The sequence below is a fragment of the Pyrus communis genome, chromosome 6 (genome assembly GCF_963583255.1).
Source record: "Pyrus communis chromosome 6, drPyrComm1.1, whole genome shotgun sequence".
Classification (NCBI taxonomy): domain Eukaryota; kingdom Viridiplantae; phylum Streptophyta; class Magnoliopsida; order Rosales; family Rosaceae; genus Pyrus; species Pyrus communis.
Genome location: NC_084808.1, coordinates 20800462 through 20818536, shown reverse-complemented (window position 1 = coordinate 20818536; position 18075 = coordinate 20800462). Strand labels below are relative to the sequence as shown.

General features: G+C 36.9%; 3 protein-coding genes and 2 non-coding genes across 5 annotated transcripts; 3 read left to right on the top strand and 2 right to left on the bottom strand.

Annotated features, from left to right (window-relative positions):
- Positions 1–483: 483 nt before the first annotated feature.
- On the bottom strand, positions 484–3337 carry LOC137736794 (uncharacterized). The gene is made up of 4 exons (XM_068476063.1): positions 3227–3337; positions 2981–3142; positions 2273–2719; positions 484–778 (listed from the first exon to the last, which is right to left on the bottom strand). The coding sequence occupies exons 1-3, from the start codon at positions 3299–3301 to the stop codon at positions 2276–2278; spliced, it is 681 nt and encodes a 226-aa protein (XP_068332164.1). The 5' UTR covers positions 3302–3337; the 3' UTR covers positions 484–778; positions 2273–2275.
- Positions 3338–9024: 5687 nt separating this feature from the next.
- On the top strand, positions 9025–12282 carry LOC137736793 (DNA replication complex GINS protein SLD5). The gene is made up of 6 exons (XM_068476062.1): positions 9025–9497; positions 10291–10413; positions 10621–10697; positions 10796–10902; positions 11549–11648; positions 11743–12282. The coding sequence occupies exons 1-6, from the start codon at positions 9345–9347 to the stop codon at positions 11855–11857; spliced, it is 675 nt and encodes a 224-aa protein (XP_068332163.1). The 5' UTR covers positions 9025–9344; the 3' UTR covers positions 11858–12282.
- Positions 12283–13853: 1571 nt separating this feature from the next.
- Positions 13854–14478, bottom strand: LOC137737916 (calcium-binding protein CP1-like). Its single transcript, XM_068477500.1, has one exon. It carries the CDS (start codon positions 14408–14410, stop codon positions 13907–13909), a length of 504 nt encoding a protein of 167 aa, XP_068333601.1. The 5' UTR covers positions 14411–14478; the 3' UTR covers positions 13854–13906.
- A 2230-nt stretch (positions 14479–16708) lies between these two features.
- On the top strand, positions 16709–16780 carry LOC137738534 (small nucleolar RNA R66). Its single transcript, XR_011068977.1, has one exon. It is a non-coding gene; the product is annotated as a small nucleolar RNA R66 (small nucleolar RNA).
- Positions 16781–16856: 76 nt separating this feature from the next.
- Positions 16857–16934, top strand: LOC137738544 (small nucleolar RNA snoR118). Its single transcript, XR_011068987.1, has one exon. It is a non-coding gene; the product is annotated as a small nucleolar RNA snoR118 (small nucleolar RNA).
- Positions 16935–18075: the final 1141 nt, after the last annotated feature.

Sequence of the window (18075 nt, the reverse complement as noted above, 5' to 3'; positions counted from 1 at the left end):
ATAAATATCTCACTAGATTATCACTAAATATCTATCTTTTTAGATCTCTAATCTCTATAGTAAATACTGTATGAACCTAGTCGGCAAAAACTTCTCTTTTTGCATCTCTCAAGATGTGGCTTATCACGTGCTGTGGGATGTAGAGAGAGAAGTAGAGGTCGTTAAAGAGTTTCTTCCCACTATCTCTACATCTCCTAGAATGTGACTAATCACATGATGAGAGATACAAATAGACAGAAGTAGAAGTCCGTTACATGTAAGTTATTCTCTTATGTAACTAAATTCTAATACAAATAGACAGAAGTAGAAGTCCGTTACATGTAAGTTATTCTCTTATGTAACTAAATTCTAAGGAAACAAAAGAAAACTTGTGATATGTTAATTGGACACCTACATATGCCCTCTATGTGATTAAACTAGGTTTTTGGCACTAAGATAAATTTGTTTATGGGAAGATTGAACATAACCAAACCAATGATTTCAACACAGAATCTTCATCCATGGCTCCTAATGTTTTTCCCTCTAATTATGCTAATCACTACTTTAAACAACAACAAACTCTCCTTCCTTTGGGAATTATACCCAAATCAGAATCTTTGATTTTAAGTAGAGCTAGCTCTCTCCTTCTTGCACTGTCACTAAACTAAAAATTATTTTCAAGATTTAAAAACAAGACATTTACCTGCGGACCATTCGTCGGCGTGATTTGATTGGTTCCCTCCAGCAAGTTGCTCTCACAGTAGAAGTTTATCCCGTTCTTCATCTGTTCTCCGGAGTCCTTGTTACATTAAAATAAAAGCAATTAGGCCTCTGCTGTCAATTTATGAGGATTAAAGACAAAAGATTTAACTAGAAGGAAATAATTAATAACTAGAAGGACGACAAGCGTTTGAAAAACCAACTTATAGCTGTCGTCTAAAAATTCACCTCCCCTCCATTAATCTATTCCCTAAGATTGTTTAGTGCTGTAAATTAGAACGAATCTTTGACCCTAAGGTTTGACTGGGTTTTCTTCCCCATGTTCCAATTGAAATTCAACTTACCATCATAGTTTAGTTTTAACAGATTTTTTAAGATGGTATGATCGCATTGCTTATGTCATCACAGACCTAGCTTGGCTAATGAATGATGATTTCAACCATTCAAGAATGTGTTCTACCAGATTCACCAAGTGGATATGTCTTTTTTTTAATCTAATATATTACTAAGATTCAGCTATAGTAAATCAGCAATCAACACATCCGCCACCTCTCTTTTTTTCCAAATATGTCTATATAGGTAGAGAGCAAACAAAACGATAAACAGCAAATTAAGCAGACAAAATGATGAGCACATGAAACCCCAATCCTAACAGAATGACAAATTAAGCAAACTAGTTGGTGGATAAACCGGAGGGCTCAAGCAACCGGTTTTCGCATTACCAATAATTACAGAAGATGATTCAAATGTTTAGTATATTGGAATTTCATAGTTGGGGCACACAAAACTGCTAGACGACGGACAGAAGTCACAGAACCAATTAACTAAAATCCTTGATCATACTCACTTGGTTAAATTTAAATCAATTAGTTATGTGTCGTCAAAAGTACGGTGTCAAAACTAGTTCTGTGTCATAAAGTATGGTACCCAAACTAGTTTTCAGAATGACTTGCCAGACAAGGAAAACCAGATGCTCATATCAGGAGTTCTTTTACTTGCATTAACCTAAACAACTTAACATTAGGGCATCAAAGTCCTCTTCAATGCATTGATAAGATTGCACAAGTGTGGAGCATGTGTACATATGGGCCAAAATCTGGGCTCAACCCAGTACACAAACTTGGACATGTTAACTTATTTCTGTGGGCCAAAAGAAAAGAAAAAACAATTGTACAACAGAAGGGCTCAAGAATGTCCTTGTAAAAATGAGTAGAAAGGGTACAATCCAGTTTCTAGTAAATCTCCAATGACAAGTCACAAACTAATGACAATTGGCATGCTGAAAGACTAAAAGTCACGAACACAAAATTACTAATATTGGAATGGGGATACTAGAATATCACATTTGGGGCTCGTTTGTTGACGAGGATTGGATAGGAGTGGACAACTATCCATACTAAAGCCATGAGCATATATGTGTACACAACTAATATTTCAGATATTGATAAAACTATCCATTGTGAACTGTGCATGCCCACAACCATGAGCACAATGCCAAGAACAAGAGGATTAAATCAGCTCAAATTGGAAGAATAAAAGCTAAACCGCTACGCCCCAAGACAAGAGGTCTTACTGCTCAAGTTGGCAGAGGTCCACGAAAAGTGTTTCGGCGTCCAGAGCCGAACACCCAGACAGCCAATGCAATGATCCAGAGCACCAAACACGCCATTGTTATGTAAATTTTTGTCGACAGAAGTTCAGTTACCCAGTCCCTCTCTGCAGGTGAAGTGTGGAGCTCCTCTAAGACAATGTCAACCAGCGCATCCAGAATCTTCTTAGATTTAGTATCCACCTCGGAATTCAAGACCTGAGTCCGCGCTTGCCTGAGAAATCTCTCCACAATGTCAGCCTCCATAGAACCAAAGTTCGAGCCATCAAATTCGCTTGATTTACCACTACTTAGAGAGACATTGCCCAGTCCATCCTTATTGACACTGGCCTCCGGAGGCAGTGAGACATTGGATGGAAGCAATGTCTCTGATGGCATCAACAGAGCTGGATCCGGCACCAGCATCATACTCTGAACGATAAAATATGCAATTAAAATCCTCACAATCACAATTACAGTCAATTTCAAACCAACAGAAATATTCAGATATTTCATTTCATTCGGACATTTTCTCAGTAACCAAACAGGCACATTAAGATCGATTCAAATCCAATCGACCTGAGCTAAGACGTACAACAAATCAAGAGAAATAAAACCGATAAATCAAAAACGAAACTCGGACTGAAATTTAAAACGAAAATTTTCAAAAGTGGGACTGAAATTGAAGCTTACCTCGGTGAAATCCACATCAGAAATCACAGAAATCGGAGTGTAATCCACTGAAATCTTGGAACACTCAGAAATCGGAGTAGAATCCACTGAAATCTTGAAATTATCCACCGGTTCGTCTTCCGAAACTGCAGAAAAGACGGTGTTCAAGCTCTTCTTCGGAATCTGCGAGAGAAACTCGGCGAATCAGAAATGTCGATCGAAATCGAATGTTGAGGTGAGGAAACTATTAGGGTTTCGAAATCGTACCTTCTTCTTGGGAACGGGAGTCGCGAGCTTCACATGTCGGGATTGGTCCTTGAGCGGTGTTCGGTTCTCTCTCATTTTCTCTGGTTCGTTTGCTTGGCGGGAGAAAAACGAGTTTTGATTTTCCTTTCTTTTTAAACAGCGCGTTTGGGAGACGATGTTATATATGGGCCTAAAATGCAGAAGAAAGAACAGACACAACAAAAGGTCCATCACAAAATGGCCCAATTAAACTAAAGATGGGCTTAGAAAATCTACAGGCCCACTTTCGGTTAAGTTGAGGGTTATTACTTCCATTCGGTTAAGGACGTTTTAAAATATGCCTCGGTTCGATTTTTCTCGTGGTTTGGGTCTTTCTCTTGGTTCAAAGTGTTCTGAATTCAAACCTTTTCACTCTTTCTAGTGTAGAGTAATTTAATTACAAGGCTCAAAACCTAATTGAAAGTCAAATCGCAAATCAATTTAGCGACATTGCTAAATTTTCCCTTCTTAATAAAAGTTGATTCAAATTTTGCACCAACACATCGTATCTAGTTTGTAATCATCATTAGAAAATGAACCGCGTTCAGCACTGAAGTCAATGGCAGAGCTAGGAATAACAATGGGATCATGAAAAAAATCCCAACCAAAAACTGCTGAATAATCAACGGCAGTGTATTCTATAAGATTTAGTTTGTAAAATTACTTTCCTAATCAATCAATAATCGGAAAGAATCCTATAATCTAGTTACGTAAAGTAATTATGCTTATACATCTTAATGATGTTAAGGTTGAGCATTATTGTCGTTTTAACTAGCAAATTATTTGACTTTATACCTAAACTAAAATTATAATATTTCAAGTTAAATTATTTTAAATTTGGTATTTAAACCAAAAGCTCCTGTAGACTAACTTTTAAAAGTTGAGAAGTTGTTTGGGCCCAAAATAATATTGTTGGGCCGAGCAGCAGGATGTGCTCGGCCCAAGGTTATGTCATACTATGGGCCGAATGATAAATCCCGGTCCTATTGGCAGGGTCGGTCAAGTCCTATCCTAAGTAATTTGGATAAATAGAAAAGGTCGAGGGAGTCCTGGTGCGACCAGGATTCCCGACCGGCAAAGAATAAAGCCTCGAAAGGAAGGAAAATTCAGAATCCCAGTGGGAGTAGGTTTGTTCGAGTTAAAGATGAAACGGGACAAGGACTCCCACTCCAAATCAGAATGCGAATCAGTCTCAAGGAATGGGGTGCTATAAATACAAGAAATCATGTAACAGAAAAGACCCTTCAAATCAGCATACAATTGCCCTGCGCAAAACCTCTCAAATACCTTGAGATTTTCCCTTTTCCTTTTCCGCCGACACACCTTCAGTTTGGATAAACAGCACTGTGGAGGCACCTGGCGAACATCTTCAGTTTGGATAAACAGCATTGCTGCCGCAGAATCAGCCGACCGAGAAGCACCTTCAGTTTGGATAAACAGCACTGCGTCGAGGTCGACCAGTTACCTATCTAAGTCTCGGCCGAAAAGGGTTTTCGAACCTTTGTTGGCAGAGGTCACCTTGCTAGCCTTCTTGGCATAGTCAGGTGTTACAAATTGCATTGCTCGGCGTACTGGACGCCGAGTGATTTTATGATTGGATACTCGCAAGTAAGTTTCAGGGTTCGGCATTCCGACGGCCGAACTAAGTTTACCATCAGGACATACATCACATTTGAGTACCTGTGCCCATATAGTTTGGTCTCGATTCGACGTGCTTATACTCTTACGAATATAATCACAGTGATTGAATCGGGCTCCGACGATTTGTGAACTTTGCAGAATTAGTAGCCTTGTCTTCAGGCTGTAGAACCCAGAGACCGAGAGTGTTCCTTCCTCGGTCGCAATCGCAAGATAGAGAAGTCAGCGACGTGCTCAACGCGACATCAACAAATTTTACTGCTCGGCCGACGAGTTGGCACGCCCCGCATTCAACCGAATGACGTAGTTAACTTATTAGTTACTCGGCTTGCGCGCCACGTAGGTTTTGTAATTTTTAGAGTCAACAGAAGTATAGTACGTTACAACAAAATAATAAAAAATATATACGAAAAAGCATAAACTAGCCACTGAAGACTAAAAAGAGTAATGATATTCGCATTGTATTTTTGTACCATATTTTCATATTATCTTAGATGACATTTGATATGGACAACCACATCATTTGAATTAATCAGATTTTTAAATTTAGTTCATTATTTAATAAACTAATAATTAAGAAAAACTAGTTAATTAAATCATGATTGTGGTATACAATAAGTTTTTCTTATTTCTTTCCTTGGGTTTTGCAAATTTTTCAAAAGATGTAGTTGTCCATATCAGATATCACGTAAAGTGGTATAAAAATATGGTATAAAAATATAGCATGAATAACATTGTTCAACTAAAAAAGTATCACATACGTGCAGCGGTGCATACGTTAGTATGGCTCTCAGCTATCTTGTCTTTTTCCTTATAGACAAGATTGATCCATAACACGTGAATCCTGAAGGCTCAAACTTTTGTGAATGCTTAACTACGCATTGCAGACTGCCGCTTATTAAATTAGCACGATTTTCATATACAAATCACAACGGCTTTTGGAGGGAGGCCCTCGCCTCTCTTCTTTTACAAATTCACAAAGCTTATTTTATGGCTTAATTGAATTAATAATTTTAATGGTGATAGAATAGTTGGAAGATAAACTATGTCGTAAAAGAATTTAGAATTTAGATTTATGTGATGAAATCTGTTATAATTTAAGTTTAAAATTAAAAGTTTCGTAACTTTTCATTTATTGTTAATACATAAGGCTCACTTATAAGGCTAAAAAGATAAAGTTAGCTAAAGTTAGTCTCACATATAGACTCACAAACAATTACCGGAGAGTTTTATTTTACCCTTATATGTGTGGCTCACGTGTTAATAATTAATGAAAAATTGACAGAAATTTCAATTTTCAACCTAAATCTTATCAAACTTCATCACATGAGCTTAAATCCCTATTTTATTTTCATTTTATGGACTACCTTTCGACTATTCTAATATTATGGAGACTCATAATTCACTTAGGCCTTTTATTATTATTATTATGGGGATAAAAGGTATAGAAACACTAACAAAGAACAAAAAAAATGTCTGGAAACTTGTAAATCGTTTTGTTACCGATAAATTCGTGGAGTCCACTTCCGCAGTGGCCAACTACGCACTTTCATCGTGCTTGACAAAGTTGAAAAAGCTTAGAACATGCTAGATGGAGCTCCTAAATATAATATATATATATATATATATATATATATATATTTTTTAATTTTGTTATTAGCACTTAAAAGTCTTATTCTACACTCTTCATAAGTATATTTTTCTTTCTAACTCACAAATATATTTTTCTTTCTAACTATAGAAAGTTTAGAGTGCCAGTAACAATTCCAAAAAACATTATAATATGAAAGAAAGAAAAGTAAGACAGAAATGTGAGAGAGAAAGAAAGAGCAAGAGTGAAACGACGGTTATTTTTATTCTTAAATTAGAGACATGCTTTGATAACATGTGTGAAGGAAAGAAAAAAAAACACAATTTTTACTGCAAAATTACTTCAATGCTCATGAGTTTTCTTTTCTTTCAATTATACAAAAATATATATATTGTTTTGAACAACCGATGGTATCTACACTAAGAGGGTGGGGGAGTGGGCTAATGTCACATCCCAGACCGGCTTCGCCGTACCACGATATTGTCCACTTTGGGCCCTGAGCACGCCTTCACAGTTTTGTTTCTAAGAACTCACGAGCAACTTCTCAGTAGGTCATCCATCCTGAGATTGCTCTCGCCCGAAGTCGCTTAACTTCGGAGTTCCGATGGAACCTGAAACCAGTGAATTCCCAAAAGGTCTCGTGCTATATGAAAGTGGGCATGTACATATAAGGCACATCACCCCCTCTATCTGTTGGTTGATGTGGGATGTTACAATCCATCCCTCTTAGGGGCCCGACATCCTCGTCGACACACTCACACCACACGGCAGAGTGGCTCTGATACCATTCTATCACATCCTAGACCGACTCCGTCGTAGCATGATATTGTCCGCTTTGGGCCTTGACCACGTCCTCACGGTTTTGTTTTTGGGAACTCAAGAGCAACTTCTTAGTGGGTCACCCATCCTGGGATTGCTCTCCCCTGAACTTGCTTAACTTCGGAGTTTCGATGGAACCCGAAGTCAGTGAGTTCCCAAAATGCCTCGTGCTATATGGAGGTGGACATGTACATATAAGGTACATCACCCCCTCTCTATTGATCGATGTAGGATGTTACAGCTAAGTCTTATAATGAGCTTGCCATAATACTGTATTTGCTTGCCACTAAATTTCAGCAAAATCATTCTTTGGCATGAAAGAGAATCCTCTCTGCTAGGAATGTACTCTTTAAGGGGATGTGGTGAGTTTTAGGAAATGGTCAAAACATTATGTTTTGGACCTATAATTGGATTTTTCATTTCTCACTTTTCCATCTTGCCCCAGAAGATCAGAGATTAAATACCAACTGGAATCTTAAAGTTAGTTATTAGTCAAAATTGCTACTTGAATCCAAGGACGAAGCCACATAGAGACCAGGTAGCCCAGACCCATTCTGAAATTTTACGAATCGATATTTGGTGTCCGCTAGGTTTTGCGATCAAGAGCTTGTAGTGCATTCGTGAGTGTAGTTTGACAATTCTACAATCCCATGGGGTTCAAAAGTTGTTGTCAACAACCTTTGTTTTGTTTTTAAACTGAACCTTATAATTAGCCTTCTATTCACCATATAAAAATTAATTCTTTTTTTAGTCTGTTCATATATGACAAGTTCTATATAATTTAGAGTATAATTCTTTTTTGAGTTGTGACCTTAATTTTTTGTTTGAATCTTCCTCTTTTTATTAAAGCTCGTAAATAAGTTATGTTCTTATGATATAATCATTTCAATAAAATTCATAAAATTTTAAATTCCCATCGATAAATTTTCCATGCTAAAATAAAAAAAGAAGATACCTTAAAATTTTCAACAATATATTACTATATTTCGTCTAATTTCTTGATACTTCTCAAACACCCCTCCTCAAAGAAGTTTCTGGCTCCACCACTGGTTGGATCCAAATCGAGGAAAGTAGAAATGCTCACGAGAAATGAGCTTGTAGCAAAAATGTGGAAACTTTCTATTCCACATAAAGTTAAACTTTTAGTTGGATTCTTATTCGTGAAAGACTACAAACTACAAAAAGATTGAGTAGATTCAATCTAAATATCTCGCCAAATTGTCCTTTATGTTAAAATGAAGATGAAGATCAGTTGAGAAATATCAAAGATGTGGTGATTGAATGTGACCCCAAGATGGTTAATGATGGGATTTTTGGTCGTTGCAAGATCTCTTGAAGGTTCGAAACTATTGTGGAAGACATCACATAACTGGCGAATTCTTTTAATTCTATTCAGTGGCAACAAATCTTTAGAAAAACTAACTTCCTCGCAGATGCCATTACTTCTCTCGGTCATAATGTTGAAAATATTTATATTTGGGCAAACACTTTTTTTTAATTGTATGAGTTCCAGGTGCTCTCGGAAATTCTCTTTACCTTAATAAAATTTATTTTAAGAGTTCAAATTTAAAGTGGGTTTCCACGTTATTTTTTTGGGGTACACGTAAACATACAAGTGTTTGGTTCAAATCGCGAGGTGAGTGTCGGTCGATCTCCTCCCAATCCCACCGCTTCTATAAATGCAAACATTTCCCAACCCTTTTTCTTCATATCCATTCTCCCATATTCTCCATCAGATCATATCAGACGGGACACATCTCCAGTTTGTGCGTGAATCGAACCCCTTTTAGCCGTCCATCTGTTTGATAGATAATCCAACGGTGTTAGATTCACGCACAAACTCGTGATCAGTCTCCTCTCTCAACACCTTATTTTTTTTTTTTTAATTTTCTGAATTACTTTTACTTTCCAAAAGGAAAATATTAGCTTTTTGGCGCCAGTTTCGATTCACATTTCCCTCTCAATCAGTTTTTGTTTCCCCCCAGACTCAAAAGAAGAAGAGAGAATTAGCGAAGAGAGGAAGAATCCTGGAAAATTTGGGAATCGGATCGAATGGATTCGGGTTTGGACTCGGGGTCAACGGAGGTCTACGAGACGGACGTGGAGCTTCTGAAGAGGGCGTGGCGGCAGGAGAAGGCCGCTCCGGAGATTCTTCAGTTTGAGAGTGCTTTGGTTCGGAGAATCGTAGAGCAGATCCAATTGATGGTAAATTTCCCTAAATCCAAAACAAACAAAACCCTAATTTCTGTTTTTTACTGTCATGCTTGACTTGGTTGAATTTGAGCTACAAAAATTTTGATATTGGAAATTAAATGAATACGGGAGAAATGTTTATTTATTGTCGATACATACGATATTTGGGAATCGAATAGACCTCGGATTCAGATAGACACTTTTAACCAGTTGAGTTACGAGCCCGTAGTGGATATAGGAGAAATGTTAACTTAGGGGAGTATTCAATTGGAATTTTGAGGGATTTTAATTCTTTTAATGAATATAGGGGTATTCAATCAGTATTTTAAGTGATTTTCTGAAATTCAAGGTATATTCAATTAGAAATTGAAGATAATTTATTAAAATCCTTAGAAATCGGGTGTATTTAATTAGAATTTTAAATAAGTTTATAATATTCTAGGTGTATTCAATTAGAGGGAATTGGAGGGAATTGGAGAGATTTCGTAGTGTATTTTAAGCATGCACAAATCTCACCTCTCCCCATGAGATTTTGAGGGAATTGAATCAAAATTTTATATGGAATCTCTACAAATCAATTAAACTCCATAAAGATCCCTGAATTTATAAATCCATCAAAGTCTCAAATTCTCAATTGATTTTGTTCCTTTTTTTTTTTTTTTTTTTTTTTTAACTTTAATTATTCGGTAAGAGAGTGAAGAAATAATCTTACTGTTAGTTTACTGTGTTAATTCGGTTGAAGTTTGTGCTAGTAATTTGTGTTTTTGTGTTATTGCTAACCCCAATTGGATATATGATTTAACAGGAAGAAACTGTAGAGGAGTTCACTGAGAGTGGTATTGATCCGCTTACCGTATCACTCTACCAGATGGATTTGGACAGGACTCAATTCTTGTTGAGATCTTATTACCGAATTCGTTTGCAGAAGGTAGCAATCTTTTCTCCTTGTTCTTAATGTGTATGTTTGGTTTTGTTTTTTCATTGCATTTGAAATCAACTGTATGCTTCTTTGCTTGTTTTTCGGTATTAGAGAGATGACCATTCACTATGTTTCATGATGTTAAGTAGGGCAGGTTTTTCAAGTCCGCGTTGGTTCTGCTTTGTGATTTGTCTCTCATGAAACTTCGTTTTGCAGATTGAGAAATACATGTTTCACATCCGGGATAATGCCGAAAGCCGTCTCTCTGATAAGGAGAAGGTGTTTGTTGAAAGGTGAGGGCTCCAACTATCTCATTACTTTATGTTCTATTAATGGACGCACATGCTTAAGGTTTACTGTGATTTGGAGTTGACATGGTTATTCGTTGCAGATGCTGTGCTGATTTGCAGACGCATCTTGAAAAGAGCGTTCTGTTGCAGTTGCCTTCTACTTATCAGTCTGTATTCCGTCAATCAAGCGAAAAGGAGACTGACATGGGTAAACATTCGCATTATCCTTTCAGATTTTCGTGATGCATCTCTGTTCTCTCTCCACCCTATATGTGCATGTGTATCTATTATGGTAACAGCTCATTTACCCAAGATCAGTTCCAATCAAATGCTGTTAATGCTTAAAGTTTTCATTCGAATATATCTAGTTATGTGGTGGCCTTTCGAAAATTTACCTAAGATGCTTGCATTTTCTGATATTGTTCGGCAGATCCACATAACTTGCACTATACTATTATAAATTTTGATGTGATAAATGGTCGGTATTGTTGCTTAGAAGAACTTTAAAACATTAGCACGCGGTGAGGTATCCAATGACAAGCTAGTGTATTGAACCAAGGATTTTTTTTCTACTGTTTTTTCTTTATTTGCAAACCTTTTGTGTGTTTAATAACGAAGTTTTTATCAGAAACAAATGCATTATTTTGTTTGACAAATTCTTAGCTTTCCCGCATAGACTTGGTATTTCCTCTGTTATTACTGTTCTTGATATCTTGCTTTAACCGAATTGAATTGCTTTAACTGCATATTATTTTCTACTAAACAGATTTTTTTATATTGATCATATGGTAGGCTAGGCAGTTTGTAGATTGGACTTCTGAACCCTAACAATGTTCTGTCTGTTCGAATTTCAGTGCCGAGACCGCATTTGGATACATTTGTTGTCTGCAAAACCAAGTACTATCTTGGACATATCCAGCTCGAGGACAATGCAGATGGAGAATCAGATAGCAGGCAACTCATATATTCATAAACATTTTTACTCTTATAGAAGAAACTGTTGTGTCTTGTTTTTTTCGCTTACCGGTTTCAATTCCCCTTGTGACAGTGCGAGCCAGAGACCATTGGACGAACCGTTTGAAATGGAGCCTAATGTGTTATACTTTGTACGTTATAAAGCAGTGAAGAAATTCGTAGATGAAGGGAAGATTGATTTATACTGAGCACCATCTAGCACCTCACTGCTTGACCGGTTTCTTCAGAAGCCAAAAAGAATATGCAAGTCATGGGAGTGAGTTTCTGAGCAACATCCCGTGCTTCTACGTAGAATGTTGAAAATGATGAAATCCTCAAACCAAAGATGATTCTGCGGTCTCTCCGCCTTACTGCTTTGCAACATTTGTTAGGAACTATTAATGTTGCGGTGCCTTTCTTTCAAAAGAAACTATCAATGTGCAAGTTAGGGGAGCGATTTTCTCCCTAGCAAGATCTGTATGTACTCTTCGTTTATCATTGGCTAAGAATGTTCGTTGTGCGCAATTGGTATTCTTTTCGATGTTAGTGAAAGGGGTTTTGGGGAGGGATGGAGGGACATGGTAGGGCTTGAAGTGGTACATCTACTGGTTTTTCGGAATTAGGGTTCTTTAGATTTAAGCCTTGTAACTCTTAAACTCTAAACAAAAACCCACATATATTATAACTTCTAAATAAAACCTATATTTTAAATATGATGTCATGTTGGATAAAAGATGTCCATCAATTTGTGTTTATTTACAAAATCATGCCACCAAATCTCTTATACGTTTCTTTTAGACATTTAATTTGTGTGAACTCCTCCAATCCAAAACCTAATTAGATCAAATATATACGGACGTATATTCTACCTTTATGTATACTAATACCATAAAAAGAAGTAGGTAAATTAATTTTGTTACTAATTTAAAAAGTAGGCACATTAATTTTCATGTAATTATCCAGTAGATAAATTATTTTCATAAAATTAAACAATGAATATTGTTTTCAAAAATTAATTTTCATGGTAGGTAAATTTTTTCTTGTAATTATATAGTAGGTAAATTATTTTCAAAAAATTAAACAATAGATATTGTTGAAAATAAACACTAAATTAGGTATATTCAAATTGAAATTTATTGTCCAAATTAAAAAAAAATCCAAATTAATTCCTCCACCTAGAACCATATTTCATGGCTACAAGACCTTGCCAAATTCAATGCACGTGATCAAATAAAACAAAATTACAAGAACTTTCCATACTGGCTTAGATGGGGTATTTTAGTGATCCAAAAAATATAAAAACGGATGCACAAACTTAATTTGGTAAGTTGCTTAGTTGGATCCTAATCTTTGGGTTTTATTCGGATAAATATTATTTGATGGGCTAGAGGCTAGAGAAAAATGAGTTTGGAGGGCGAATGTGAACAAAAATGAGTTTGGGTCTCGTAAATTCAGACCATCAAATGTAACGTAGCATTGAAGTGAAACATCGTTTTTCCTATATCAACAAAAATCATTTCCTGCTCGTAGCCGGGCTCCAATAGAAACTGGTGACACTCACAGTTGTGTATTGTGAAAGTAGGTGCAAATATTGGCTGTGGTTTTCTGGCCCGGATTACTTTCTCTGTAGTCTTTATCCGGCCCGGATTACTTTTGGTCTTGAGGAGATCAACTAAAATTATTAGAAATCATCTCTTAACTGATCAAAACCAATCACAATTTATTCGAAATTGATAAATAAATCAAATAAAATGTCGACGATATATTAATAAATTGATATCCACAGCTGATATTTGAAAAGTGATAATTTTGACCGTTTATTTTAAAACATGAAAGTTTCCGATGACAAATCGCAGTGTGCAGTATTAGAAAAAGTTTTTTTTTTTTTTTGGTTTTTGTTTTTTGTTTTTGTTTTAAGAGAGATAACTAATGATAAGTTACAATTATCCTCTTTCCGATAAAATGGTATGCAGTTCATTGCCAATATGTCGCCACCAAGTTATAACCAAAGAAAAATCATCGAATATTAGTACAAAAAAAATATTCCAAACAAATGTAGACAAAACCGACCAAAACGAAACTGGAACCCACCCCATCAATTGTGCTCTTGTCATCACAAAGATTGAAACGACACCGTAATCCCCTTTCCCACCACTTTGCCGGAAAATACAGCGAAAAACTTGCTGGAGCTTTATTCTCCATCTATTATCGAATCGAATATTTAGTAAATTATATTATCGGTACATTTGAGCCAAAAATTAAGACCTAGCAACTTGGACTTGGCCGACTTGATCAACGGCCAGGATCTTAAGCAAGCCAGCGTAAGTAACCCCTTGGTTCTCATCGCCGCCGCCCAATTTTATCATGGCCTTGATGTCTTCGTCGCAGGCGGCAAAGCCGGCGCTGCTCATGTAGCTCTTCAGATCCTCGTGGCTGAGCTTGCCGTCCCCGTCCTTGTCCATCACCTTGAACACGTCCTCCATCACTCCCGAGCTTCTCGGCCGGCGGCCGCCCGCCAAAACGCGCTCGAACTCGTCGTACTGGACGAAGCCGTCGTTGTCGGAGTCGGCCGCCGACATCATCGAACCGATGAGGTTTTCGTCAACGCCGGAGCTGGAGAAGCCGGTGTAGAAGGCTCGGAGGTCGTCTTTGCTGATTTTTCCGTCGCGGTCGGCGTCCAGGACGTCGAATGCTGAACGGAAGTCCGAGGTGAGCGCCGTCGTCTCCGTCTGCGCGCTGAGAGTTCGGCCGGAGGGACACATTGCGATGCGAAAGGCGCTGTGTGTTAAACGATGTCTGCGTGGAGCTTGTGGAATGCAACTTGGACCTTGTGAGCGGCATTCGGGTATTTATAGACAGAAAAGGTTGGTGCCACAATTGCGTGGTTGACAAGATTTCGAGAGTAAACAGTGAATTGCCACGTGGGTAATTCCGTGTGACTAATGCGTACAGAGTGACGTCATGAGTGTTAGGGTTTCTTTGGAATGGTGGGGGGACTGGCAGGTTTTGTTTGTTTGTTTGTTGGGAGTTTGATTGACAACACCGAGCGGTGCAGAACCAGCCAAAGACCAAGATGTCTTTATCTCCCATTTCCACGGTTGAGTTTGAACTTTGAATTATACGACATTGATATGAGATGGTGGTAATTATTGAATTAATGATGAATTAGGGTTTGATTTGATTAAGTTTAAACCTCAAATTAGTAGCATAAACTGACTTACCAAAACAAGTTTATTCCACCTTTTTCTTTCCATAAAAAACGAACAGATACTATCATCTATTTTCAGTGGCGTATAGGTCATCATATCAACCAAAAAAAGCTTCATTGCGCAATTTCGTCGAGCACCTAGTAGGCATCTGCCAATTCTTATCAATATATGCCGAAAGTTTATGCCAACATATGTCGACAACTACTATTATTTCTAGAGACTTGTCGAGGTGGATGCAAGATAATGTAGAGTAATGTTGAAGGATGCCAAGACTTTTCAACTAAAGTATTTCATAGAAGAAGAGAGAAAAGGAAGATAAATATGATAGAAGAAAATAGAAGAATAATGAAGAGGAGATTGTAATTTAGTTTGTCTTTGGTGTTTATAGGGTCAAATACAATATACAAAACAAATATACATGGGTCTTCTGAAGTTGTTGGGGTCAATGACAACCAATGACCCCATGTTGGCTTCGCCACTGTCTGTTATGACATATTAATATATTTGACTTTTATTTACTTAATAGTTAATTCCCTTGTTTTCTCCCTTGTATATACCATTGATTTTTTGTTAAATGTGATTCAAATGGAATTACAATGATGACACATTACCGCAATAGTAGAAAACAATAGTGCGTATGCACTTTTGTGCATATTCAATTCCTACTTAACACCCTCCTCCACCCTAACAACTAACAATTTAGCTCACTAACACTTTTCGTTTGTGAAAAAAAATTCAAAGAGAACTACAATCTTTTAAAAGGATTACGAACCAAATCTGTATAGTCCAATGTGGCTTACCAGACGAGCCTTGAGTATGTTTGTCGTCTATTATGTGTGTATGTAGAGGGTTTAGAAGTAAACCAACAAAACATTTGCATTTCAAACGGTATCTGATTCTCCACACTACTTGATTTGTACCATTTTATATCCTCATGAGTTGGGATTTCCCCCTTTTTTATTAATAAAAAATAAAAGGAAAACTAATGAAAAAAGCTTGAAAACTTTGAGTTTTAATGACAAAGACAAAATAAGAAATAAAGTAAATAGTATCAGGATTGACTTTTTAGTGTAAAAATTTGGTTTTTCATTAACGTGAACAGTATCGTGAATTTTTCGTTAAAACTTCCAAAAATAAAATGATCGAGCCCAAACTATCACATCAACGGGTGTGGCTCAATAAATTCCATCGGAATTAGATTCTGGGTTCGAGTTCTGTAAGGTATATTTTACTTTATTTTCCTAAACGTTTGGGCTTTGTTCTTCCTTTTTTGTTTTTTTTTTTTTTTTTCTGTAGGCCCATATGTGGTCCAGGAAATATTGGGTATGCAGTTCCGGATTTGGGCTGTTTATGTTGGATCCAAGTGGGCCGAATGTACTAGTTCATTCGTAATATCACTAACAGGAAGGGGCTTTTCTTAGTATAAATCTCGACCATTTCATCTCCCCACAACCCTAATCCTCCATAAAAATTCCAGGATTTAAACCCACAACTCTGCCTCTCTGCTCTATTTTTATTTTGATTTTATTCTTTTGGTTTTTGTGATAAAAATGGAGAGAAAATATTGTGCTGTTTGCTATCGTGCGCCTCTTGATGAAGCCTTGGATCCCATTAATCTGGATCTTTAGGGTTTTATATTCTTTATAAAGAACGAGGAGGTAGATTTTGCGCAGGAACGTTGAGTCGCTTCGCCTTTGAACAATTGCCAGGCTCAGTGAATAACACCCTGCCAAATCCCCTTTCCATTTTTTTTTTTTATTTTTTCCTTCCGATTGTTTGTTTGTTTGTTTTTTGCATCTGATATTATATTAAATTGATTTGTTGAAGAATTTGGATTTGCGTAGTGGGGGCTCCGATGATGGATTAAATCTTTGAGACCTGATCATGGAATTGATGATAACTATAAGCATGGTTTCTGAGGATCCCTCTAATTTTTTTTTATATTTTTTTTTAAAGAATTTTAATTTAAAAAATATATATTTATTTGGAGTGAGAAAGTATAGATGATGAAGTCAGCACTGGGTTCTGAATACATTTGATGCACCAATAATGCAGCCTGGAAAGCTATTTCTGATATATTCCGACTTTTATTTGGCCGGTTTGGTATTGCTGTATTTTGAAGAAAAAAAATTGCTTTTGTTGTGCTGTGAGAATAAACTTATTTTTTACTGCTTCATATTTTCAGTTTTTTTTTTTAACAAAAAACTATGAAAATAAGTTGTTTTTAAGTATTTACCAAACATCTTTTTAATCTCATCTTTTTTTTTACACCTATTTTTTATAAAAGCACATCAGTACTAAATCATTTTCTTAGGAGATGGGTCAGCCACTTGAAGTAAACCAGCAGCAAGCACATCAGCAGATCGTTCCGTTCCATCTCCTAGGATGAGCATTTCCAATCGGAAAAAAATAAAATAAAATTAGAATGTAGATATAACTTCACTAATTCAAGTTCCACCCTGATGGTACGACGAGGAAAGAAGCATGACTAATGAATTTGACCAACATGGAAGCATCCATCAATCTTAGTTTCTTGCAGCGAATGGCTTCGCATAGCTTTTGAAACAGCAATAGGCAATTTCTCATGGTGATGCAATGAATGTGAACCCCCCATCGATCATAACTTCTTGGCCAACATGAGCCATTTTCTTCACTTGAGCGGGACAGACAACAATGAAATTACTATAGGAGGAGAAAGTGAAAGAATTATTCTTGCTTCCACATTACTCCATGTACTTTCGGTCCAGGCTTCCCCTTCCTTGTGGTCTAACACACAGCACACAACATATTACTTACACCCTAAAGTAGCATGTAACTTATTCTAGCATTAGCTCTTATATAGTCTGGGAAATACCTTGCTTTGATCACCCGAGCCCATAGAGAATTGGGTTCATGTATTAGACGCCAACATTGCTTTGCCAATAGGGCAAGGTTGAACTCATGCAGTTTCCTAAAACCCATACCCCTTTCCTTTTCTCCAAGCCCATAGAAGCCTAGCTCATCGAGTGGATTTTGAGCTTCCTCTCCTTCTGGCCCCACCAAAACCTGGCAACCACCGAATCGATATCGTTGCACAAATTTTCAGGGAAGTAGAATACATTCATGGGATATGTAGGAATGGTTTGAGTCACAACCTTAATTAACACCTCTTTGCCAACTTGGGATAAGAAATTTTGCTTCTAACCTTGGATTTTTGCCGTAACTCGATCCTTGATAAA